Genomic DNA, 26,128 nt, shown 5'->3' on the forward strand with positions numbered 1-26,128 from the left:
CCTACATGAAATGATCACCAAAAAAGGACAGAAAAATGTCCTGAAACATGGTAGTTTCTACCAAGCTTCCCTTACCCTCTGACCTTTGAAATGGAGCAACCTGGCCTTCCTAATAATATCCCTCTCTACCTATTCTCTTAAAACCCACTCAGTGTATCCACGTTAACAGCAATGTAAACCTATAAACGAAAACCATGAACACTCAACGGTATTTTTATGTATGGCCATCCTTCCAGATCCTCCTTGCTTTTTCTTAACTTACTTCTGCTTTAATAATGTTATCATAAGGTTCCAAATCCAGACTTTATCCTCTTCACTACCCAGGTTTGTACTAAGACAATCAGCTTTCTTCTGCTCCATAGATGGCCTCAGATCATTTGTATTATCTATGAAGGAGACCAAAAATACTACTTCTCAAAATACTGAGGATTGTTAAGCCGAAGACACTGAAAATGCAGGGGAACATGCTGCCTGAGGCACTATTTGGCTGACAGCGGGACATAAATCCTTATTGACTGGAGAAAGCACTTGTTTTTCAGCCCAGAGAAGGTACCAGCAGGAACCTGAGGAATCCGGGAACAGATTTTACTACCTTCCCACATTTTCCCACCTTTTAAATGACTGGAATTGCTTCCTCCTTTGCTTTTCACTATATAGGATTTATGGCTCTTTATTGAAATATTATTTAAACAAGGTTTCTAAGCCACAGCCTGGAGAGAGAAATACTTTTGAACTGAAGCCTATCCCTTGTGATGGGTAGAGCACACATCAATAAACTGCTTGTTTTCTTTTGTTAATTTGATTTTTGTTTTCAGGAGACTGTCAACTAGAACCTAAAAAGGGTACTTTTTAAAAACATGTTTTCTCCCCTACTGCTGTATTTGGGGCCCCACTTTTCACCCATGGCCACATCCTGCTGGCAGATCTGCTGCTGAGTTAACACAACATCATCTGCCAATTAGTGTCATTTGTTTGACATCTTGGGGTTACAGTACTCTGAAGGGCACCCACTGCCCTTAAAAGAAAAAACACTGGTGAGCAAAGGGTTTATCAGGACTCCCGCCCTACCAGAAGTTCAGTGCATTTCCAGGACTTTCAAGGCTTCACTGCTGTCATGTTGTGAGCTCAGTATCCACTTGTGTTTTTCCATGAATAATGAAGAAAATCTGAGTAATCATGAATCTAATCATTGAGGTAAAGTAACCTAGTCATCATCGAGAGGACAGCTAGTGTTAAATTTCTTTATATGTATTTGGGAAAGGATTTACATATTCATGATAACTTTCTGATCTGGCAATCCCTAGGTTCGTCAACTACTAATAACTGGGTGAATGCTTCAGGTAATATTTAAACCAATTGCAATTTCATAGCAGACGTTCTCCCATCCAGGAGACGCAGTAAAGTACCGGCGGCAATAGATGCTTCCACCAATATCTCCTCCTGTCACTGCCACTCTGCACAGGGAAGGAGGGAGAAGAAGCCACCTTGCTTCTCTTTCATTTGACAATCATTCAACAGAACAGAGGTCCCTAATGACCCACATGTAAGTCTATTGGCTAAGAAAGTTCTAAGGTTGGAACTTCATTCAGCTATCAATAATTGTAAGAAAAAAATTTAAATATAACTTTGATACAAATTTTACTTTCATTAAGATACCTACAGGAAAGAAACTCTTGATTTTCTCTAACAGAATCGAAAGCTAAAAAATACTGGTGGGAGGAGTCTACACATGGTTTCACAACTCCTCTCTCCCTGGGGAAGTAGCAGAATATGAGGAACCCAGTACTGGTCAAGTGACTCTAAGGAGGTCCATTTTCCCTTGCTGTCTTCGAAAATACTTCATTTTCTTAGCATTTCAGGAGATTACAACATTATGTATTTCAGTTTCTGAGAGCGTTACTGATTTATTTCCTTACTCAAAACAATCCTTGTTTCCTACATTTCTGAAGATCTCAAGATCTGGACTACCATTGAAGAAATTCCCAGTAAGGTGAGTACTGTGGGTGTTTTTTGTAGAAAAGATCTGGATGCTTCCTTGAAATCCACAAAATCACAAGGGAAAACTCAATATTGGTTCTTCAGGGCAGTTGGAGAAAGGGAGGAGGCCTGGTATCAACTATATTCAGAAAAGTGAAAACCGCAGTTACTAATTCTAATTCTTTACTTACTTCAAAGATAGTAGACATCTTTTATTCCACAACTAAAGCATGAATGAAGGAATATGCATTTTGATCATTGTAGATTTTAAAACAAATTCTATGAGTGTATATTCTCTGAGTTTAGAAAGCTTGGTGGCCATTGGGGCTTGGGCAAAAGACAAGATAATGATGTCATTCTTTTTATGGCTGCATAGTATTCCATGGTGTATATGCACAACGCGGATGCAGCTGGAGAACATTATCCTAAATGAACTAATGCAAGAACAGAACACCAAATACAGCATGTTCTCATTTATAAGTGGAAGCTAAACATTGAATTCATACGGACACAAGATAGGAACAGTAGCCACGAGGACTGCTTGAGAGGGAAAGATGGGAGCAGTATGCGGGTTGGAAGGCTACCTATCTGGTACTGTGCTCACTACCTTGATGATGGGATCATTGTACAACAAGTCTCAGCCACACACAATTTACTCACTTAACAAACCTGTACATGTACTCCCTGAACCTAAAATGAAAGTAGAAGAAAAAATAAGACAAGATAATGATGTGCACAAAGTATCAGGAAATAATATTAAGTAAAAACTACATCCACATAGTGAGGACATATGTGAGAACATACATGTGTGAGAATATGTTTTATAACTATTATAATATTATTCTATACATGCACATACATAGTAGAAAATTTATCCATTTTGCAAACACAATTATTCAAATAAATGGTGTCAATATTTTCATAAGTATGCTTAACTTTTACATCAGCTCCATTCTACACCAGATGTAAGAGGAAGTTTTTCAGACATTTTAAGATTACTTCCTACCCTCCTGAAAGTTAATTATTTTTAATTTTTCTAATGGCAAGGTATAGGGGAGAGGCAGAGAAGTCAATTTGAAATAGATTTATGTTGTCAAAGTTTAGAATATTTAGAAGACTTTCTGTGTAGCCTGGTGCAATATTTCAGTGTGGTTGAACAGAATATGAGATTTTAAATGATTTCAGACTTTATATATGTTAGATAAATATTGCTGTCAATATTTATCTCGCTCAAATTTTTTAAGTGTTATACATTTTTTACCTTGTTCATTTAGTATTTAAAGATATAACATAAAATCTACCATACGACTGCATTTTCTTGTACTTCTCTCAAATTCATATATATTATAGATATGCTCACATGCATATATATATAATGTATATTATGCATATATGTGATCATGTATACGTTTCCATACATAAACATACACATATAAATACATATATTTGTGGCAGTGTGTGTGTGAATGTGTATGTATGTGAGGATAAATATATGGCACTATGTTATTATGAAGGACTACACAGTAATGACAAATAATACATATTGATGATTATTAAATTCATAATTTAAACTCTTGTATCTTCCCAAGAATTGAACCATTTATCATGTGGTATCTGATAATACTTTTTGTCTGAAGATCTTTTAAAAATGATGCTAACATAAACTGACTATCTTCTAGCTCCTCCTTGCATGATAATTTAAAATTTTTTTTCACCATTAGGTGATCTTTTACTGATAAACATACATACAGGATTTTTAAGTCAAATTTGATAAAAGTTGTCATTTAACTGGTTAGGCGTTTTATGTATAAGTTAATCATTAACATATTTTGGCCTGTTTCTGCTATCTTCATTTCGATTCATAACACTTCTATATTCTCCTCCTTGTCTTTTTTTAACTTATATTTCCAACTCACCCTCTAAGACAATTACGTTAGTAAACTGTCATATTCTTTTTCTTTCCTCCCTCCACCATGCTGGTTCCCTTTCTGTTTCTCTTTTCTTTGATCAGGGCTTTCTTTTTAAGACATAGACACATATGATCAAGTTCATTTTTCACTCCTACTTGTCTTTTGGCCTGCAGCTTTTCAAAAAAATTTAAAATTTTCAATTGAAAAGTACTTCCAAAAATGTTCGGTGTGCATCTTTGTCTGGAAAAACTATGTTTTTCCACACTGAACATCAAAGAGGCCTTGAGCTTCAGAAAATCGTTTTTGTGGATCTTTTGTTTAAATATCATTTTGTTTAGATTGAAATTCTAGTTTTAAAATTATTTTTTTCTTCAAGACAAGATGATAGCATTTCTTTTGTACCCAGGATGCTCAATATGTTTTGAAATTCAGAACTTGGAGTTTTATAAAGACTATTTAATGCGCATTTTCTAGAAAACCCAGTGTTATCAGGATCATTACTGCAAAAGCAAAACCACTAATATTTCAGCAACAAAACATATGAACATTCACATTTAAGTGGAGAAAATAAAAATCATACATGCCTCCTGTAACCTCACATTTGGTTTCATTTTGCAAATAAATTGTGTTGTCACACTCACTAAACAAATCAAGACTTCCCATTTCTAAATTTTTTGTTTAGCAATTTATATGGGATTTTGTACCAGCATTATATAAAAATGATTCCATTGTCCTGTTTCAAGGAGTTTGTTGTTGAGAATCAGTTTCAATCTAATTTTTGGATATTTGCCAGTGATCTATTCTTCATTCCTGGAGACTTACAGAGTATTTCTTTGTTTTTTTATATTCTTCAGTTTCGCTATATGTCCTTGTATAGATTTTTCCTTCATTTTATGCTTTTCAACCTGAGGACACTCAGGGTCTCTCAAGAAGAAAGCAATTAACAGCCCCAGAAATTTAAATATCTAAATTACACAAGAGGTACACAAATACATGGTTTCTAAAATTAAAATATTTATTTTTGGTTTTGGTTTTTTTTTTTTTTTTTTTAGATGGAATTTTGCTCTTGTCACCCAGGCTGGAGTGCAGTGTCATAATCTCAGCTCACTGCAACCTCCACCTCCCGGGTTTAAGTGATTATCCTGCCTTAGCCTCCCAAGCTGCTTGGAATACAGGCACCCACAACACACCTGGCTAGCTTTTGTATTTTTAGTAGAGACGGGCTTTCACCATGTTGGCCAGGCTGATCTCAAACTCCTGATCTCAGGTGACCCTCCTGCCTCGACCTCCCAATGTGCTGTGTTAATTTGAAAAGAAATACAAATCCATACCATGCTCTGAGTGTCATCATCTGCTAAAGTGCACAGGTGCTAAAGAGGTCCCAAGGAGTAACACTCTGTCCATAAGGGGACTCTGAAAACTTCTAGAAGACAAACCCTCAGTTGAGTCTTAAAGGTTGTATGGGAGGTAGTCAGAGAGAGGAATGTGGGAATGGCTTTCCAAACAATGAGAAGAGAATTAGCAAAGTCACGAAACATGAAAATGCATGGTATGTTTTATACTTCTGAAATGTAAGATATAAGGAACGTGTAAGTTCTGCAGGTAAAAACGAATACAGATTATTCACAGTCTTCTAAAGTAACACAAGAAGCAAGGAATTGTTGAAGAGAAAATGGGCAAATATTGAAAGATCTCAGTGGGCTAAAAATGTAGTTTGTAGAGAGAAATGTGGATCTGTGAAATGAAAATGTATTAGACAAATCAAGTAACTATTGAAATACTTCCAGCCAATTAATCCTGTGTTCCTGCAGTAGAGAAAATGTAGATGTTCAGGAAAGTGATAGTTTTATGGGCACAGAGGGCAAACAGGGCAAGGAAGAGGGTACTAATGATAGTTAACTAGGGAAGAGTTAAGGAGAATAGGGTCAGTGCTCCAGAATGAAACTGTAGTGTTGTGGCAGAAAACTATTCATACAAGGTGGGAGGCTGCAGCCTATTTACACACAGGACACTTCATTTATAGTGGTGGGTGTGGGAAGATTTAAGAAACAACAGGCAGGCTTTGGTGAGTAGGCTCCAGCCCCAATAAAGGATGGGAAGAGAAAACAAAGACTTTGACACTGCACAGCCCATATTCTAAATACTGAGACTATTGCTTGTTCTCAGACCTCCCTCTAACACCTGGACCCAACTCAACTCTCCTTATTCAATGGAAAGAATTATTTAGACATTCCTAAATCAGCAGTTCACTCAATTTCTATGGTAACACATTTGGTCATTAAGTCCTTCTTTATCACACATATTCATGAACAACTCTTTCATATGGCCATTCAACTCGCATAGGCATACATCTTCTTTTAAATTGTCTGTATACATGTGTAACACTGTATGACATTTTTCTCTTGTAGGCTCACTTGTATCTTTAGAGATGGCAAATAACTACAAGACAATTGTTCTACTAAAAGGATTAGAGGTCATCAATGATTATCATTTTAGAATGGTTAAGTCCTTACTGAGCAATGATTTAAAACTTAATTCAAAAATGAAAGAAGAGTATGACAAAATTCAGATTGCTGACTTGATGGAAGAAAAGTTCCCAGGTGATGCTGGTTTGGGCAGACTAATAGAACTCTTCAAAGAAATACCAACACTTGGCAACCTTGCTGAAACTCTTAAAAAAGAAAAGTTAAAAGGTAATTGGGAAGAAGGAACACCTACTCCCTGCAACCATCCCCCAATCCTTCCTAACCTTGATTAGAATGCCACTTTAGTCAGCTAATACATCGTTTTCTCCATCTGTGACTCATCAGTCATGACAACTTACGGCATGCCATTACTAATGTGGATCGACACATATTGGAGTTGAGATGCAGTAAAAGAACAAAAAGCAGAGGGAATTGAAGAGAGCTTGTGACTTCCAGTACATTCAAAAGATTAGATAATGGCTAGCCAGGTGTGGTGGGCCTGTAATCCCAGCTACTCGGGAGGCTGAGGCCAGGGAATCACTTGAACCCAGGAGGCGGAGGTTGCAGTGAGCTGAGATCACGCCACTGCACTCCAGCCTGGGCAACGAGAGTGAAACTCTACTTCCCCACCACCAAAAAAAACAAAGATTAGATAATGACAAAATAAAATTATAAAAATTGTTGTTTATATCTAAGATATGTACATTTAGACAATTAATGTGTCTGTTTTATTGAGAATATTCAACACATCATCATCCTTTATAATACAAAAGATAACACAGAATTTAAATGTAAGCATCATTCTCGGAAGTGTGAAGACCTCCCCTCTTGTCTTATCATTGAGTTAAATAATTAAAACAAAGTCAAAACTAACCATATCTCACCTCACAAATCTATATAACATCTTTCACTGGTTTCTGTAATTTAAATAGATTATCTGGAGGATGTGACTAAGTAGTCAGCATCATGAGAACCTTACATTTTAAAAGGAAACGACAGAAGAACAGGGTTGGGAAAAGGTTTCACTGAGTTCAGAGGACAGGAAGAATGTACTCACCGCACGGGGGAAGAGCGATGAAAGCGCCGAGGAGTCGAGTCGGTGCCTGTGCCTTTGTTTCTGCCGGCCTCCTGGAAGCCGGACTAGGCTAATGTGGTAGCGATAGACTAAACCACACCTGAACTCTCAAGCAGGCGCTAAGAGCACGTGGTATTTGAACTGCTTCAGCTGTCCCAGATCATCTGCTCTGGGTTTATACATCTGCCTTTTTTTCTTCATTAGTTGTGAATAAAATTGAATCTTTTCCAGTCAAAGGAAAAACCCCATCTAAGAAGAAGCAGCAGAATGAAGTGGATCCTGCTACACCTGAATCCACTCCAAGCAACACTCTCACAGCTGAAGGAGCAGAGGAGACTCCTGGAGCTCAGGTAAGCTTCAGGAAGAGGCGCCGGCTTCAGGTCTCACCGTGGAAGCTCTGCTATGGCTCCTCCACTCAATCTCTCCAGCAGGCAGTTATTTCTTCATATGTTTCCCATCAAGTTTCAGATTTATCAAATTACATAATAATTTATCATCTTTCTTTGAGGCAACAAGTTAAACACTTTAGTAAACATAATGTAAATTATGTAAAATAAGTATTATATTTTCATCCCCAATAGAGGATGTTAACTTGAGAGTCAAATAAAAAAATGTTTGCCCATGTTTACAAAAACATGGTTTTTTTATCTGCAAGTCAGCACATCTCAAAACACAAGTAATTAAGGAGTGATATGTGTTACTTTCTCTGCTCCCTTTTTGAAATGGAACCATCTATGCCCTGTTCTTTCAATTGGCCTGCAGATGTACAGCACCCACTTAAGTTTCCAAGAAACACAATTTATATGTAATAAACATACTACCTTGTAATGAAAACGTGCTCTGCTTCATTTGACACTTAAAATAATTAACAAAAAAAATAACTACTTGTAGAAAAGAAAAAACTCATCTGAAGAAGAGACTGGAACCAAAAGGAATAAGATGTCCAAGGAGCAGACGCAGCCTCCCTGTCCTGCAGAAGCCAGCATGTCCACAGCCAGGAGCCATTCCCCGCCTCCCCAGCCCTCATCATCAACTCCATCCAACACTTCCTCAACTGAGGTATTCTCTTCCTGGTCTGCTTTTGATTCATTTTCTTCAACCTAAAATGTAGGAATCTGTTTTCATCTTCTACTGAAAAATGTCATCAATAATCAGCCAGTAAATCAAATATACAGGCTGAGAATTTATTCCATTTTAATATTTTGCTTCCACAGTGATACTTTATGAACTTGACATTATCTCTGGCTTCAGGAAGTTTTCTGTCCTGTGTTGTTTGGGGAAGGGAGAGAGAGTTGTAGAATCCGGAACTTTCAGCAATGGACTGTCTACTGCCCCCATCTGTTTCACACCTCTTCCCTTTGCTAATTGGTTCAAGTTTCTTTGACATACACCATGCTCCTTTTTACTTTAGGATTTTCACACACCATATTTCTTTCACCTTAAACCTCTTACCTGGCCAACCCCATCTACCCTCTGGATCCCAATATTGTGATCTTATCCTCAGGGAATCCTCACTTCGACCCCTGTAACTTAGGTTAAATCTTCATGGTGTTCTGTTTCCTAGGAACTTCTTTCTTTTCTACTATTTATGACAACTGAAGTTAGTAAGTGTTTATCTTTTCCACCTACTAAAAGTAGTTCCAAGATTAAGGCTATTTTGTAATTCTGTGGACCACTGTATTCCAGGGCCTCATTCAGTGTCTGCCTCATGGAAAGCTCCCAATAAATATCTTTACCCAATAAAAAAATGTAAACCATGTTCTAAGATCTGAACCACTAGAGCTAAGCAAAGGACAAATAAAGGTCATCTGACTCAGTCAAAGGTACCTACTGTGAAGCCAAAAGGATGGAATAGGGAAGAGAGCTCAGGAGTTTGGGACAATGTAGGCAGACAGAAGATCATACACCAAGACTTGCAAATGAAAGAAAGTAAACTACAATTTATAGTTGCATGATCCTGATAATCCTTATACTGTTGTACTTATCTCAGATTTGGACAGGTCAGCCTTTACTTTTAGACTATCAGGGACAGTCTAAAATCTAATCAAAACTCTCATGAGCTTTATTATAAAAATGAATGTTCTATATTTCTGATACACAATAGAGGGGATCAACTGTGACGGGCAACAGGGGCAACAGGTGATGAAACCACAACACCAGCCGTAATTGGAACATGCTCTATTACCTTTAACCTTTCATTAGATTTTGTATTAACTTAAGACTATTTCAGAAAAAAAGGAACAAATGTAGACAAATAAGATTAAACTTAATTAATGTGAAATTCCAGCATCCATAACATGCCACACTTCTCTATATACCCTCTCATATTTACTCCTATGCATACACGTATTTTTTCTGAAAATAGCATCATACAATGTATTGTCCTATTATGTCTATCTGAGTGGTTATATGATCCCCTTCATGCACATCCTGGATTCATGTGGCTCCTTGTGAAGTTGCATATCAGTTACTACTACTAATCTCATGGATGAGTCTACTGTTACTGATTAACTTGCATTGGGAAAGGACTTTTCTGTGTTAGGCTGAATAGGTCACACTGGTAAAAAGTCAGATCCAATAAAGTCCAATCACTCACAAATGATCGCTGTGTATAGTAGTCCAGGTCAGACCAGTCCAGGAGCTGCCGGTTTGTGGATGAGGCCTACCTGTTCCTCCAGAACTTTTTCTTGAAATTGAACTACTTCTCCTTCATTAATGTGTTCTGCTGCAATTTAAGGAAACCTGGATGTTATAGAAAAAGGATATTAAAGACAATCCACTCTCATCCTTGGTTTTCTGTCAGCATGCTACCTCCTAGAGCTCTGACATTGAGAAAGGCTGCAGTGGTGGAAGTGACACTCTGCAGAGTGTCTGTAGCCTGAACCTACTGAGATGAGGGCATTCTGAGGGGTTGAGCCCACAGGTGTTATCACCTGCTTTAACAGTAATTATCTTAGGCAGGAAAAGTATGAGTTGCCCTCTAAAAATTGCCCTGTCTACGTTGGCAGTAACTAAACCCTCTTGTTGTATGTGGTTTCTGGTAGACACCCTTACCACTTTCAGTGCTATTCAATTGTATTTCATCTATTTTTATGTTCTGGCATTTTAAGCTGGTAAGAATAAAACTGCAATTCATTATTTATCCTAAAATTTATTTTAAGTAACGTCATGATAATCGGCTCTGTATCCATTTGTCTTATGTTGCTATTATATCTTACATTTTAAGGATTATTCTGTTTAGAGAAAAGTCTTTTTCTTTTACCATGTGGTCTCCTATATTACTTCCTCTGGCTATTAGACTACTTCAGGATATCCTCTCCTTCTCTGTATCCTGCTCTACATATCTATGAAGTTTTGGGGCCCAAAGTTGCGACTTGAGGTCATTGAAGAGCAGTTCTGTGTTCCTCACTCAAAAATTTGTTTTTTTGTATTTCTTTTTTACCAGGCACAAAGCCTAAGACCATTGGTCAGGTGTCAGGCAACTGCCAGAAAAAATATTTGCTCAAAAGACCCAATGATAGTGATGGTACTAAATGCAACAAAGATATTTAAATATGAATCCTCAGAAAACAAGCGAAGAAGAATGTTTCATGCTACAGTGGTTACGCAGACAGAGTTCTTTCATGTGAAGGTTTTAAACACCAACTTGAAGAGGAAATTCACTAAAAAGAGAATCATCATTATATCAAATTATTCTAAATATAATGGTCTCCTAGAGGTGAATGAAACCTCTTCTGTATTTGAAGCTGGTCCTGACCAAACATTTCAGGTTCCAAAGGACGTCATCAAAAGAGCAAGGAAAACTCCGAAGATCAATATTCTTCACAGACAAGCTTCAGGGGACATTGTATATGGATTATTTACGCTACATGACGTAAGGCATCAAAGCCGTTTTGTTGCATTTTCTACAAAAACTCTTGAAATTAAGAGCCCTGATGTACTAAATGGAACTTTGCATATTTACTTAACATTAGAACTCAGGACTCTCTCAAAATGACTGACAATTAGATAAAGTCTTCTTCAAGGTTAAGACCAAGATTAGGAAACCTATTACTGTTCTCCTTCCAATGTTTTTCTTTCCAAAATGTCACCCTGATGTTCTCTAGTAAAGCATTCACTGAGAAACCGTGAGACTTCATCAGCTATGACTATCTATTCTGAGCCATAATGATCAAGAATAGTGAGGGATCTAGCATAATACTAAGTTTATTTCTTTGATTATAATCTCAGTTGTAGAAAATCATATTACTTTCATTTTGAATGAAGTATTGTCCTTTGAGGCTTGAGTTCCAGTTTTGACAGTCAGGGCAACAAATGAATTGACTGTTCATACCTGGAAATCAAATGCAGAAAACAGGTAGGACAATGTTCAGACCAAATGAAACCCATTCATCAAAAAGTATTGAACAACTGAGAAATAGAACTCGGGTGATACTTGGAAAGTCAGGTAATCTGTACTTGAATATTAGACACATCATATCACCAAAAAAAAAAGAGCAGAATAATTTTTCTAATATGTTACTGTCAAAATGCATGAAACTAGTTAGCATGAGAGATTCCAACTCGGAAAACCATCTATACCTGGCTATTGATTCCAACAATTTCTTAGATGACCAATAGCTCACACCCCATTATATTTATTTTCTAGAACAATCTCTTATTTTACCAGCATTGCTTTCTGTACACACTCTTAAATTATTCTTAGAAATACATATCTAGGCCGGGCATGGTGGCTTACGCCTGTAATCCAAGCACTTTGGAGGTCAAGGCGGGTGGATCACCTGAGGTTCGGAGTTCAAGACCAGCCTGACCAACATGGTGAAACCCTGTCTTTAAAAAAAATAAATAAAAAAAGAGAAAAAATAAAAGAAAGAAATACATATCTAGAATGACGGGTAATAGCCTTGATGAGCAAGAGATTGGAACATTTGAGCTTAAAGACCTGAGTTCAGATGGAAGCAGACATTGAAAGAGATTCAGTACACAGAGAAAGTCAAAAAAGTAATTAGATAGTTAATAGAAGCTTGCTTTTTATTATAGATTCCTCGTAACATGGTGAATGATGAGTTGTAACAGATGCTTATTCTTTTTGCATAGGGGCAGAGGCCAAATAACCCTACCAGAGTTCAGGTTCCTTTGTATCAAGGAGCTTTGGGAAGCATAGCTGTCCTGGAAATGAAAGAAGTTGAAATTGAGAAGATAACCCATTGCTCTAGAACTGTCATAGAAATACTTAGATCATTAAGGACTTAAACTAAAAGGAGTATCAAGGGAGAGCTCTGTGAGATGGTCTAAACTAAGGCATATGTGTTGTATGTTGATACTGTACTAGGAGTTGCTGTCTTGCATCTTGTTTTTAATCTGTTACAAAAGACTTTCCTTTATGAATGGTAGTTACTAAGTTCTCACCAACATGATATTAATTTTTTGTTGCAGAAAAATATGAAGAGGAAGGTGACAATCTATGAAATTCTGGATGAAACAGGGAGTATGGATGTAGTAGGAAAAGGAGAATGTCACGATATCCCCTGTGAAAAAGGAGATAAACTTCAGCTCTTCTGCTTTCGACTGAGAAAGCGGAAAGATGTGTTACAACTGATGTCAGAAATGCACAGTTTCATCCGGGTGAGAAATAGAGACAGAAATGTTAGTTTTCTGAAAAAAAAAAATCATTTGCTTTAAGTTTTAGGAAATCATATTTCTGTTGTTTTACACTTAAAATTCTGCAGAGTACATGAGAAACCAAATGATGCCCTTGCACTTACATTTAAAGAGAGAAAATTATGAAAATATATTGAGAGAATGCCATTCATTATTGACTTCGAAAGAACATGAAACTTGTGCTGAATACTAAAATATTTGAAGAAATTAGGAAGGCATGGGCCTAATTTAATTGTGATCAAAAGCAAGTTCTTTGCAGTAAGATAGGGTTGGTATATATCTTGCTCATTAGTTGTATGATATTGGAGAAATAGCTTAAACATTCCTCCTGAGATTGGTTTGAAAATTAAATGAGATCATGGATATATATTTCGTATCCCATTACCTTCCTTGTACATTATGACAAATCAGTGTGCACTAGATACTACTACTCTTAACAAGGTAAAGACAGACATTGGAAAGATTTCAGGCAGAAAAAATGTGGCATGCAAATATTAAAAATGAGAAACAGCATAGTGAGTTCTGTACAACTTTGGAATATGTGGAAATGTGTCAGAAACTCACGTAAGACAGGTAACAAGCAGCCCTCTTCTTATCTGTCTTATGCCATAAAGAAAAAAATGGAGTTCATTTTTTAAAATAAATATTTTATTTTACTAAGAATGTTAGAACATTTTACATTTTAGCAAAAAAATATGTTGGCAGTTGTCTGGAGGAATACATTAGATAGAGGCAATGTTTAGAGGTAATGACATCTAATTAGAATGTAATAAAGGATGATATTCTCACATATTTAAAGATGTTGTGCTTTCCCTGATATTAAAAAACATTAAACAAAAAAAAAATGAATACTTTCAGATATGCAAGAAAACAAACCAGAGAAGTCATGACTCCAGCAGCATGGCACTACGCCAGGAGCAGAGTCAGCTTCCAAAACCTTCAGAGGCTGGCACAACCCTCCCACTTGAATGCCATCTCATCAAGACTCTTCAAGTGCTGCCAACAACCCCATCAAGCAGTTCCTTTACCAAGGTACAATTTCCTGGGTCCCATGCCTCATATCTACCAAACATAAATTGCAAGGATTATTAGACTGTTGAAGGAGTTTCTCTTCTAATCCCTAACTGTATATAATCTCTAGATGAAATTAAATCACCCATTTATTTACTGGCTGCATACAGTGAGATACCACCACATTATCGCCTTTGATATCTAAGATATTTATTTGTGCAATGATTGCTGACCTCAAGAGGGTTAGTATCTTATGTTGTTCTACCTATAAAGACTAGGAGGGGGAATTGACAGACAAGCAGAGATGAAGACAAAGAGTGTGTTATGACCCACATTCCAGTTTCTTTCCCACCTTTCCCCTTTGCTTACTGGTATTATTCTGAATTTATTTTCAGCATTCCAAGTTGAAATAAATATTCCAAGTATACATTTTAAAACATGCTATTTCGTTGTTGGGAATCCATTTCTCCCATCCCATCACTGGCAGGAATCTCCTTAAATTTCAGATGCCAGCTTAAATATTTTCCTTTGACAAGTCCTCAATGATACAAGATAGCAGAACTGATGAGTCCCCCTATTCTTTGCTTTTACAGAGCCTCTTGTCAATGAGAGTAAATTACTAATTTCACGGAAGTGAACAGAGAGGCTTATGATGTAAGATGTTTCCCATACTTACTTGATTTGGGGTTTCCTGTAATCCCAGCTACTCGGGAGGCTGAGTCAGGGAATTGCTTGAACCCGGGAGGCGGAGGTTGCAGTGAGCCTAGATCATGCCACTGCACTCCAGCCTGGGTGACAGAGCAAGACTCTGTCTCAAAAAAAAAAAAAAAGGATAAAATAAAATATTTATCATGTTTTGACTCATATTGAAACTTATTAACCAGAAAAAAAAAATCTATTTTCTTCCCAACAACTAAGGACACAACTACTCAAAGTTCTGACATCAAACCATCAAACTCCTAATGAATTCAGCCCCAGAGCAGAGGCAGCCTCAGCAATTTCGGTTTCCCCCAAATCAAGGACGTATGGGAAACATCTATAGCACATGATATATTTGCGGAACAGACAAAAACTACAAGTCCCAGCACAGAACATGGAACAACAATGACAATAATTATATTTCTACGATTTGAGCACTTAACTAGGTGTTGGGTCTTAAATGTTGTTCCTGATGTACATTATCTCATTCCTTCTTCATAACTATCAAGAGAACGCTACTTTCTATCCCAATTCACATAGAGGAAAATAGACATATACAGACATTAAAAATCTTCCTCAAGTTCTCAAAGACAGTGCTAGAGTCAGGATTCATATCCAGCCCTATAGAAATGTAAACCTTGAACAATTTATGATCATATGCAGCTTTAGATTAGAAGCTGAGATATACTAATGTCAGTAATTTATTTTAAAAATTTCAGAACTGACAGTGTCATGTAATGGGTTTGTTTCCGTAGCCCAAGCTCTACAGGCCTTCTCAAAAATAATGAGGTAGCCAGAGTGAATAAAGTGCCTTGTCATACAGAAGCCACTCTCCGGAATTAGAGTCCTTTCATTCTTCTCTCTAACAGAGTGCTTTTTATATATTAGATAATCGAATTCTAGAAGTGGTAGAACTATGGAAATTAACATGTTATTAATGAATGGTAAAAATCAGTGAAAATAGAGAAAATTATATGATTGAGAAGAACTATGTCCTTGATTTTGGGAAAAAAAAATTTAAAAAAAACATTTACTCCAAATGCTAAAGTAGATTGTTAAGTAGTTCTAAATATGATTGACAGCCTGGAGAGTTCTGGTTAACTGATGCAGACTACAAAACTGCAGAATTCTGCATCTGGAATTGTGGATTTGAGAGAATCTTTCCAGCACAGTGATGGAATAGATAGATAGATAGATAGATAGATAGAGCTGGATTTCCTACAATCTGAAGAACAGACAACAGGTACCCATTTGTATATTTCCTTGACTAGAAAGACTTAGATAATAAACACCCATCAGACATTTTCAGGGTGAAGTTTGTAATTCTGGTTTCTGTGTATACAGAAGAGGAGATTTAGGGAATTTTTTTTACATTTATACAGATATTCCAGAGAACATTTGCACAGAGAGAATCCTGTTAAAATGGATAAAATAGGCAGAGCATAGTGGCTCACACCTGGAATCCCAGCGCTTTGGGAGGCCAAGGCGGGTGGATCACGAGGTCAAGAGTTCAAGACCAGTCTGGTCAAGATGGTGAAACCCCATCTCTACTAAAAATACAAAAATTAGGGGGGCATCGTGGAGGGCACCTGTAATCCCAGCTACTCAGAAGGCTGAGGCAAGGAATTGCTTGAACCCGGGAGGCGGAGGTTGCAGTGAGCCCAGATCACACCACTGCACTCCAGCCTGGGTGACTGACAGAGCAAGACTCTGTCTAAAAAAAAAAAGGATAAAATAAAATATTTATCATGTTTTGACTCATATTGAAAATTATTAACCAGAAAAAAATAATCTATTTTCTTCCTAACAACTAAGGACACAACTACTCAAACTTCTTATGTCAAACTCCTGATGAATTCAGCCCCAGAGCAAAGGCAGCCTCAGCAAACTGCAATGAAGGACTCATTTCCATATGGGTGTCAACATCAGGTTTCTCAGTCATGCCCACAAACCTCAGCAGGCAGTTTCTCATACAAGGTACCGTCATGCATTTCCTATTCCTGTGCTTCACAACATCATAATTACTGGGGCGACTGCATCATGATAGGCACCTCATTGATCTTTACCGAATACAATCTCTTTAATAGAATTTATCATCACTAGTTAAGTATATTCTTTGAGACCCTATTAGTGTTTGTCTTTTGGTATTTACAAAGTATATGTTCATGAAATAATTCCTGACTCAAGAGGATTACTCTCCAGGTGTGGAGACAGATTGTGGGGATGTAGCCAGATAAAGGAAGTTGAATACAAGGATGTCTTCATTCTCGAGATTCTAGTTACCTTTCATCCTTTCACTTTGTTCATGACCACACCTCAGGTTTTATTTGAAACTGTCTATGAGCTTTTCCAAATCAGAAGCTTTGACATAGATTACTTCCTTTGCTGGGATCACTCTCTCCAGTCTGTTCTCTAACCCACTTCTTCATAGGTGACAGCCTAAATCCCTACCTAGGACAAGTCCTCACTGGTACCAATGTTTCAGATTAGATGAGATCCTCTCATTGTTGTTCTCTCGGGTCCTTCACTTATGAGCTTTCCTAGCTCCCTTTACTTTTCCTGATGATAGCATTTGAACAATTGGAGTGAAGGAGTTATTTTCCCCCTTTCTATACCATAAGCTCAGAGGGTAAGTAGAGTCTACCTCAGAGGAACAGAATACAAGAGGGGAAAAAGTCAGTTCATGCTATGTGCATCAATTATTATTCCAGATTATCTTTTCCTCTGACATAATGGGACCCCTGTAGTCACCTGCACTTGGGATTCAGCAGCCTGTATTTATGGTGAAAGTGTGGGAAATTTGGAGGAAAAGCAAAATAATTAAATCACCATTTTTTACAACTGTTTCTTACCCAAGCCCCAAGCTGCATTCTGACCCAGCAACAGACACCTCTACCAACTTATACACACTCTGCAAGACAGGCTTCCTATATTCAAGCTCCCTATTTTGTTTTTGTTATTATCTTTGTAGTTCTTAGCTAGTTAGTTTTAATTAGCTATATTGTCTCAATAGTTTATTCATGTATTATTTGAGCTAGCAGCCTGTGCCTTTTTGCCAACTTGGCACAAGTGGCTATGAATGGAGCCCTTGCTCAGTCACTGCAACCTCAGATCCATATTCTCTTGGCCACTTCAATGTCCACTTAAATGAACATCTCCAGAAACAATGCCTTTCTCACTTATATTGGTTGAATAGGACTATGTAGGAATTTCTAGATCTTACCTGCCAAAATCTTAATCACAACCCTTGCTAAAGCTGTACAAATTATTCTGCTGTACATGAACATCTCTACAGCACAGGAATCCCAGGAGGATCTTATAGCTTTATGGCCTCAAACACCTAAACACATCATGCAGCCATTTATTCTTGGGTGTCCAACTACCACCTGAAAAAAAAATAGTATCTAACTCCTTACTTATGGCTCATAGATGAGCAGGAAAGTCTTGTTCCACTCATTATGGGTTTGCTGAAAGATTTTATCTGATACAGGTTGTATATGCATTGGGATTTAAAACTAGAAGCAGCCTATTCTTATCATTGATTTCTTATGTTAACCTAAAGCCAGAAATGCAAGTTGACAAGAATCAGGACCAGGGATGGTAAGGGAAAGAATTACTCTGAGAAATTTTAAAAAATAATTTAAAATATTAGTCAACCAGAGTATATATTTTCTCATCCAGATTCCACCATTGTGATGGACTGTTTTATCTGACTGTTTTTGAGACGATAACAACTCAAGATGTTTTTGTCAATAAGTGGTAGAAGGCTGGGCGCGGTGGCTCAAGCCTGTAATCCCAGCACTTTGGGAGGCCGAGGCGGGCAGATCACGAGGTCAAGAGATTGAGACCATGGTGAAACCCCGTCTCTACTAAAAAATACAAAAATTAGCTGGGCGTGGTGGTGCACACCTGTGGTCCCAGCTACTCGGGCGGCTGAGGCAGGAGAATTGCTTGAACCCGGGAAGCGGAGGTTGCAGTGAGCCGAGATCACGCCACTGCACTCAAGCCTGGCGCCTGGCAACAGAGCGAGCCTCTGTTTCAAAAAAAAATAAAATAAGTGGTAGAAATAAATAAAGAAGTTTCTTTAGTAAGATACTTTTCATGCCAATTTGATCTAGAGTTTCCATGAGAAAGGTAAACAGGGAGTATGAGACATAAGTGATCAGACTAGACATCCAAATCCCAGCAGAAAGAGTGTTATACCAAACATAAATAAGATTCTACTTTCTGAGTATTTACAGGGTACTGGTTTTCAAACCTGCATTCTATATGTATACATATATGTATATTGTCACATTCATTTTTCATAACACAGTCATGAGAATGCTATTCTCACCCTTATACATAAGAGAAAACTGAAATACATTGGATTTTAAAATATTCCCCAAGTTTGCAAATATAGTAAGGGTGCCAAATGTGAATTATATGTCCCTTCTGTATCTTTTCTTATTTGTTCTTCCTTACACTGCTTCGATGATATTATTAGTCACATTTCATATTTCTAAATACTGAGGAGACGAGAGGTTAAATCTTCATTTAACATACTGCTTTTGAAAGCCAAGATGACTGACTAGGAACAGCTAGTGTGCACCAGTCTTGTAGAGAGAAGAGAATAGCAAGTAAATATTAGATCTTCAACTGGAACATCCAGGTGGACACATTGGGATCCACCAAGAAAACAACTTTACCCATGGAGAATGGAGAAAAGTGAGACAAGGCAATTGCTCACCTGGGAATGGCATGGAGTCAGAGGAGGCTTCTCCACTGCAGGGAAATGGTAAGTGAGTGAGAGTCCCTGGGAACCCATACTTCTACCATGCACCTTTGCCACTGTGGGCTCAGGAGATAACCCCATGAGACCACCCCACTGGAGCCTTCAGACTGACGTGGAGAGCTAAGTGGAGCCTGGGCAGAGCCGCCACTCAGGCACGTGAGGAATCCTGGGAGTGTGAATCCCTGAGTATCCTGGAATTAGCAGCTGCAACTCTGGCAATAGGGGAGGCCTTCAGGAAAGGGGCTGAATCCAGGGGACTGAGCAGTGCTGGACTGCAAGCCTCATCTCCACTGTACCGCACAGGATAAGGTCCACTTGCCTAGGACTGCAGCCGCCCCCCTGCCTGGGCTCATGGGCCAGTAGCAGCTCTGCACTTCCCTGGGACAGAGCTCCCAGAGGGAGAGGAAGGCCGCCCATTTTTGCTATTTCACAGCCATTGCCATAACTGCCTTCAGGCCCCAGAGAGTGTGTGGTGACTAGGGACTGGCTGGATCCCCAGCACAGCACAGATGCCTCATGAAAAAGTGGCCAGGCTGTTTTATACGTGGATTCCCGATGCCAGTTCTCCTCACTGAGCAGGACCTCCTGACTTCGGACTCCAGCTACTCCCTACCTGGGCTTTGGTGACTGCAGCATCTCCAGACTTCCCTTGGATGGAGCTCCTAGAGGGAAAGGTAGGCAGCCATTTTTGCTGTCTTGCAGCCTTCATGCCAATTGCCTTCAGGCTCTGGAGGATGAGCAGTGATTGGAGGCGGCTGGATCCCCAGCACACTGGAGCCACCCCACAAAAAGTGGTCGGACTGTTGTAAATGTGGGTCCCTGTTCACATTTCTCCTCACTGGGTGGGGGTTTCAGGCCTGGGACTCGAACATAACTATGCTGTCCTCTCCTGAACACTTCAGTGGAAACACTTCGGCTCTGCATTTGTCTGAGGAGACATTCTCAGAGACAACCCACAACCCCTCCACTGTTGCTGCTGCAGTGGCACTGCCCTAACTGCTGTTGGGCTGGGAAAGAAACAAAGGGCCTGGTTACTACCCTGTCACCTCCAGCACACAGCAGCCAGCACTGGAGAGGAATCCTGCCTCCCTTCCGTACGAGCTCCCACCCCCACTCTTCACCACACAGGGCTGCTGACTTTGAACTGCAGAACAGCTGCCCCACCTATGGCTGAGCATACCCCCCCAGTTAGTGACTCTGTGTTTTCCTGGGGAGGGGGCCCCAGAGGCAACTGCAGTGGTTCTACACCTGACACCCTCAGTCCAAGGAAGAAACAAAGACCTGAGTTTCTCCTGCGCTTCCAGCATTTCACAGTCACCATACAGGTGGAGAAGCACAGTCTCTCCTCCCTGTGAGTCCTCGGTGCCCCACTCCTCAATGAGCAGAGCCCACAGTTGTGGCCAGCAATGTAACTGCCCATCCCCCAGCTGAACATTCCCAGTAGCAGTGGCTCTGCATTTCTCTGAGGTACAGCTCCCAGATGCAACCGAAGCCCCTCTGCCACTGCCCTTGCAACCTTCATACTGAAGAAGGAGCAAAGACCCTGAGTGCCTTACACTTCCAGTGAGCTGCAGCTGCCCTAAGGAGAAGAACTCAGTCTGTCTCCCTTGTGACCCACCCGTAGCCCCGCTCATCACCAAACAGGGACCGTCTGGCTTGGGCCCACAGCACAGTTGCCCCATCCTCGGCCAACTGCACTGGTGGATAGCAGCTCCTCATTTCTCTGGGTGGACCACCAAGAGACAAGTGAAAGGCCCTCTGCCATAATCACTGCTAAGGTTTCTTCTCCTGCAGCCTCCAAGCTGGAGAGGGAACATAGAATCTGAGCTCATCCCAGAGCTACAGTGTGCCAAGCCAGGATCTGCAGCCAGTACTCAAGTGAGAAAGAAGTCCACACTTTCAGAGCACTGAGAGGGAGCGTGTCTGCAATCTTGAGGAAATGCAGACAGATGGCAGGGCAAGAGCCTACCTACTGGCCGATACACTTAAGCGCCACCTACTGGATCACAGCCCAAAACGTCAACACAAAAATATTTTGCTAATAAAGACCCCTGTGTAACCATGGACAAGAATTCAGCTAGAAATAAAAACTCTGCACAAAGCCTCAGCTCTTTGAAAACATCCAGGAAAGAAGGTTTCTAACTACTCAAATTATACCACAGTTAACATTAGCACACACACATGAGAAAGAACCAGCGCAAGAACTCTGGCAATTCAGATAGCCAGAGTGTCTTCCTTTCTCCCAATGATTGCACTAGTTCCCCAGCAAGTGTTCTTAACCAGGCTGAAATGGCTAAAATGACAGAACTATAACTCAGAATATGGGTAGGAATTAATATAATTGACATTCAAGAGAAAGCGATACAAAATCAATATACAAAAATCAGTACACATTCCTATAAACCAACAACATCCAAGCTGAGAATCAAAACAGAAATGCAATTTCATTCACAGTTGCCACAAAAATTTACAAAAAGATTTATTGTACTCATCAATGTTGGAAATCACCATACTACATTTTTTTATAGAGGATTATGTGGCACAGAGGCAGGTGACTACACAGTCCAACTTATTGGTAAATAAAATGCAGTGTGGAATAGGATTTGATACACACAGATATAAACTCATTCATGCACTCTTGTTTTTTCTTTCCCGTGCAGGTAGTATATATAATCTCAGCTTACTTATAGGTTTGAAAATATACTGTCTTTACAGGAGTTCTCCATAGGTGATTTGATTTTTATTTGTTATTTTGTTATTGTTACCCAAAGTTCATATTTTCCTGAAGAGTGTCTACAGATTTTACCTGGTGGATCAGTAAACAGGCAGTGTGTTTTTGTCATCTTGGCAGAAGTGGCCTCAAATAGACCCCATGCCTAATCATTGCCAGCTCAGATCTGTTTTCTCTTTTACTATAATGCTGGTTTCTGTGTATGCTGAAATGTAGGTTAAGAAAACTAAATGTATGAATGTATGCCAGCATCCAAAGAGATGAGCAGAGGGAGGATTCTATAAAAAGGGATTTTGAGAAACATACACACACATATATACACACACACACACATATGTATTACATCCAACTTATATAGAAAAATATTAAGCAGAAAAAAATTTCTTTCTTTCATAAAGTAAAAGACTAAATTACCCAAATTTATGACTCCAAAAGGATGAAGCCCACCCAGGAGCACAGTTATTGTCTGAGATCCATAGAACCAATCCACCAACTGCGGCCGGTCCTGTTTCTTCTGATACTCCACCAACCCCATCCAGCGGTTCCTTAAATAAGGTACCACCTTTCTGTACCCATTCCTGTACCTCTAAAACATAATTGTAGTGGTAATCAGAGTCTTCAAAAAGATTCTCATTTAATCTCTGACTATATATTATTATTTTACTACATTTCTCATTCATTTATTAATATATAATTGGATACGCCACTGGATTCTAAGTCCTTCAATATCACAAAATATGCATTTATGAAATCATTTCTATCTTCAAGAAGATTATTGTTTTTCATTAGTGCAAATGTAGCGTATGTGGGGAAGTATCCAGACAAAGAGAGATGAATACAACAGTGTGTTTGTACCTTCCATTCTAATTTCCCTTCACAATTTTCCATTATGACAAATGACCGTACCTTACGGTTGATATTTAAAATCCCTATTTCTTTCCACAGCTGATGTTTTGACATAAGCTTCTTCCTTTGTTTAGAATCCTTGATTCTCATCTCTTCATTTGCCCCAATATATTTCTGGGTCAACCAAGATCCCCCTTCCTCAGAAAAAACTTCACTGATGTCCTCCTCCTCCTATAGAACACATCATGCCAAGGGGTCCTGAACATGTCTTTTTTATTTTATTTAGAACATTTATTAAAATTCTAATAATAGCGTGTTCTTTAACCATACTTGATAATAAGTTGAGATTATAGATTTCTTGTACAGGAGAACATCAGACAAAGGTGAACTAACGAATTTATATCTGAGTGTGACAATTAAATCCAAGCCTGCTTTTGGCCTTGATATGACCAGTGGAGTCACCTCCAGAACAGAAGACTGTGATCTACAGTGAAAGGGAAGGTAACTAAAGAGAAAGGCAAGAGGAGAATCATGTCACTACTCTTTTAGTTGAAGACGCGTAACCACACAGACTAATTGAAGACAGATTACCTGTATACAGGGGTTCTCGATTTGTGGTAGTTTTTTGGTTTATGTTTTTGTTGTTTTGATAAGCCCAAGAATTCTATTTTCCTCAATAAATGAGAGTCAAAGCTAACTAGCATGTCCTCCCTAGCCATCTTGGCTTAGGTGACCATGGATGGAACTCATGTGTAGTCATTACCAGCTCAGATCCACTTTTCTGTTACTTCATAGACATAATTGGACATCCCAGGATAACATTCTGGGAAATAACTTATTTCTCCTACATTCTGACTTTGAAGGGACTACATAAAGTTTTCTTAGGTTCTACCATTTTAAGTAGGTATTAATGTCTGTTTCTATAGCAATTAGATTTATTTGACTGCATCTAAACCTCCCTTAGCCCAGGAATCCCAGCTAGGGTCCTATGTCTGCTATACCTAATCACTCATATAGCCATTTCTTCTTTGACATCTAGCACTTCCACAGGAGGCCTGGAAAATATGTCTGATTACTTCCTCTATGATTCACCAGCTCTGAAAGAAATCCTTGCTTTTATATATCTTAGGTCATCCCTAAGTGATTGTTTGTATTTAATAATATGGTTGCTCTATGCTTTTGGATTTAAAGCCAAAAGCAGACTATTCTTATTTTTCATCTTTTGTCATGACTCTCCTAAATCAAAGAGATGGTTGGGAAAACAAATAGAGAATGTTTTCCCAACAGAGAATGTTTTCCCAACCCACAGAATGGTTGGGAAAACAAATAGAGATATTACTGACTTAGAATTACTACCTGGGAAAAAAAGAAGTTTATTAGTTTCATTCCAATCACTACAACTTTATCTGGGTTTTCCACAAGAGGGTCAACATAAATTACGATACACTGCTGAATCAGGCAGACACATAAACCTTGCATAGTATTTGAAATAACAATGAAAATAATGATATTTTTCTAACTGAGAATCTACTGGGTAAAGGGTAGAAGTAAAAGCTATGATTTTATGTACGTGATTGCATTTATTCCTCAATACACCTCTATAAGCACAGTAGGAAGACCACGCTCCAGGGAAAAAATGTGTTCTGCTTTTTCAGACAAGTTAAGTTTGAGATTCCCACAGCACATCTAAGAATTATCCATCTGATACTATAGAGCTTGAACTTGGACAATTTTCGCTGGGCCTTTTACTGAATTACATCAGTATAGACACAGTTGTTAAAACAGTGGATGTAGCTGAGAGTATCTGATAGAGTAGAAATAATAATGCCACTCATTTACTGAGTATGCAGAATGATTCAGACTCTTCTAAGGGTTTTTTCAATAAGTATCTTCGTTAATCTTTTATAATCCAATTGTTTCATGTATTAACTCATTTAATTCTTTGTGGTACACAATGAGCAGAAGAAAGAGTTAAGTTTGAGGATGGTCAACATAGCTCATAACAGTCCTAAATTACCAAGGATGTCCCTAACCAAATCAGAACACAAAGATACACTCTTTCATGAGATACATATACTGGTCAACCCGGAGATGGTTGGATCTACATGACAAAGTTCATGCTCTTTGTCACATATATTCATGTGGGATTCTTGGAACAAATAAAGGCTAATATTGGAATGCAAAAAGGTCAAAACAAAGGCTAACACATTCAGACACACAGAAATGCTAAGGCTTTCCAATTGCTCCAGTTCTTAGGGACGTTAGTCAAAAGTCCCAAGCCTTCCTTGACAGCAGTTGCACCAAGAATACCTTTTGTAACTTCCTCCTACCTTTCTGCCCAATGACAACTTTCCCCTTAGCCCTTGTCATTGGACACACCAGTTCCTTTCTCTCTCCTGCTGCTCCCTGACATCGCCTGCCCTTTCACTTAGGCTCATGCTGGGTAGGAGTGAATATCACATGTCATGGTCCCAACAGAGGGGGGAGATGTGACTCAAAGGACAGGAATTCATTAAAGGATAAAGTGAGAATGAGAAAAGAGTCCTTCTGAGGGAAATAGAAGAGATGTGACTCGCAGGGAGGAGAGACAGTGTGACTGCAGAAAGAAGAGTATGACCACCTGCATCTCAACTGGTTTATTTTTATCTCTTTCTGCTTCAAGGTCACCGAGGACAAGGATATCAAATAAGTACTGTTCAATCTTCATTCAAGTGTGGAAATTTTGCCTGAACTCCTCCACGTAAAAACTTGATGCCATTGATAATGATGTTTATGAAGATAAGATTGAAGCACAGAAAATAATATATGTATATATATCTGGTTGAAATACAGTATATATAATAGTTATTAATTCTAGGAAATGGAATATTATGGGTACATTTTAATTCATTATTTTTACTTTTTTGCCTTTTCTTCATATCATATTTTACATTAGAATTTTCATGACTTGAAAAAAAAAATAAACTTTTATTTCTAAAA

General features: G+C 38.6%; 1 protein-coding gene across 6 annotated transcripts; it reads left to right on the forward strand.

Moving 5' to 3' along the window:
- The first annotated feature begins 1,749 nt into the window (after positions 1 to 1,749).
- Positions 1,750 to 26,128, forward strand: PYHIN1 (pyrin and HIN domain family member 1). 6 transcript variants are annotated; one of them, XM_012449735.2, is made up of 10 exons: positions 1,750 to 1,990; positions 6,296 to 6,580; positions 7,659 to 7,777; positions 8,319 to 8,486; positions 10,873 to 11,301; positions 12,864 to 13,052; positions 13,947 to 14,120; positions 16,614 to 16,775; positions 22,739 to 22,858; positions 25,812 to 26,128. In XM_012449735.2, the coding sequence occupies exons 2-10, from the start codon at positions 6,316 to 6,318 to the stop codon at positions 25,836 to 25,838; spliced, it is 1,653 nt and encodes a 550-aa protein (XP_012305158.2). In that variant the 5' UTR covers positions 1,750 to 1,990; positions 6,296 to 6,315; the 3' UTR covers positions 25,839 to 26,128. The 6 variants fall into 6 exon arrangements, with proteins under 6 accessions (XP_012305158.2, XP_012305157.2, XP_012305160.2 ...); XM_012449734.2 differs by having other exon boundaries at positions 22,739 to 26,128; XM_012449736.2 differs by lacking the exon at positions 22,739 to 22,858 and having other exon boundaries at positions 1,751 to 1,990.

The sequence above is a fragment of the Aotus nancymaae genome, unplaced genomic scaffold, assembly GCF_030222135.1.
Source record: "Aotus nancymaae isolate 86718 unplaced genomic scaffold, 86718_ANA_hifiasm-v0.15.2.pri h1tg000108l, whole genome shotgun sequence".
In the NCBI taxonomy this organism is placed as follows: Eukaryota; Metazoa; Chordata; class Mammalia; order Primates; family Aotidae; genus Aotus; species Aotus nancymaae.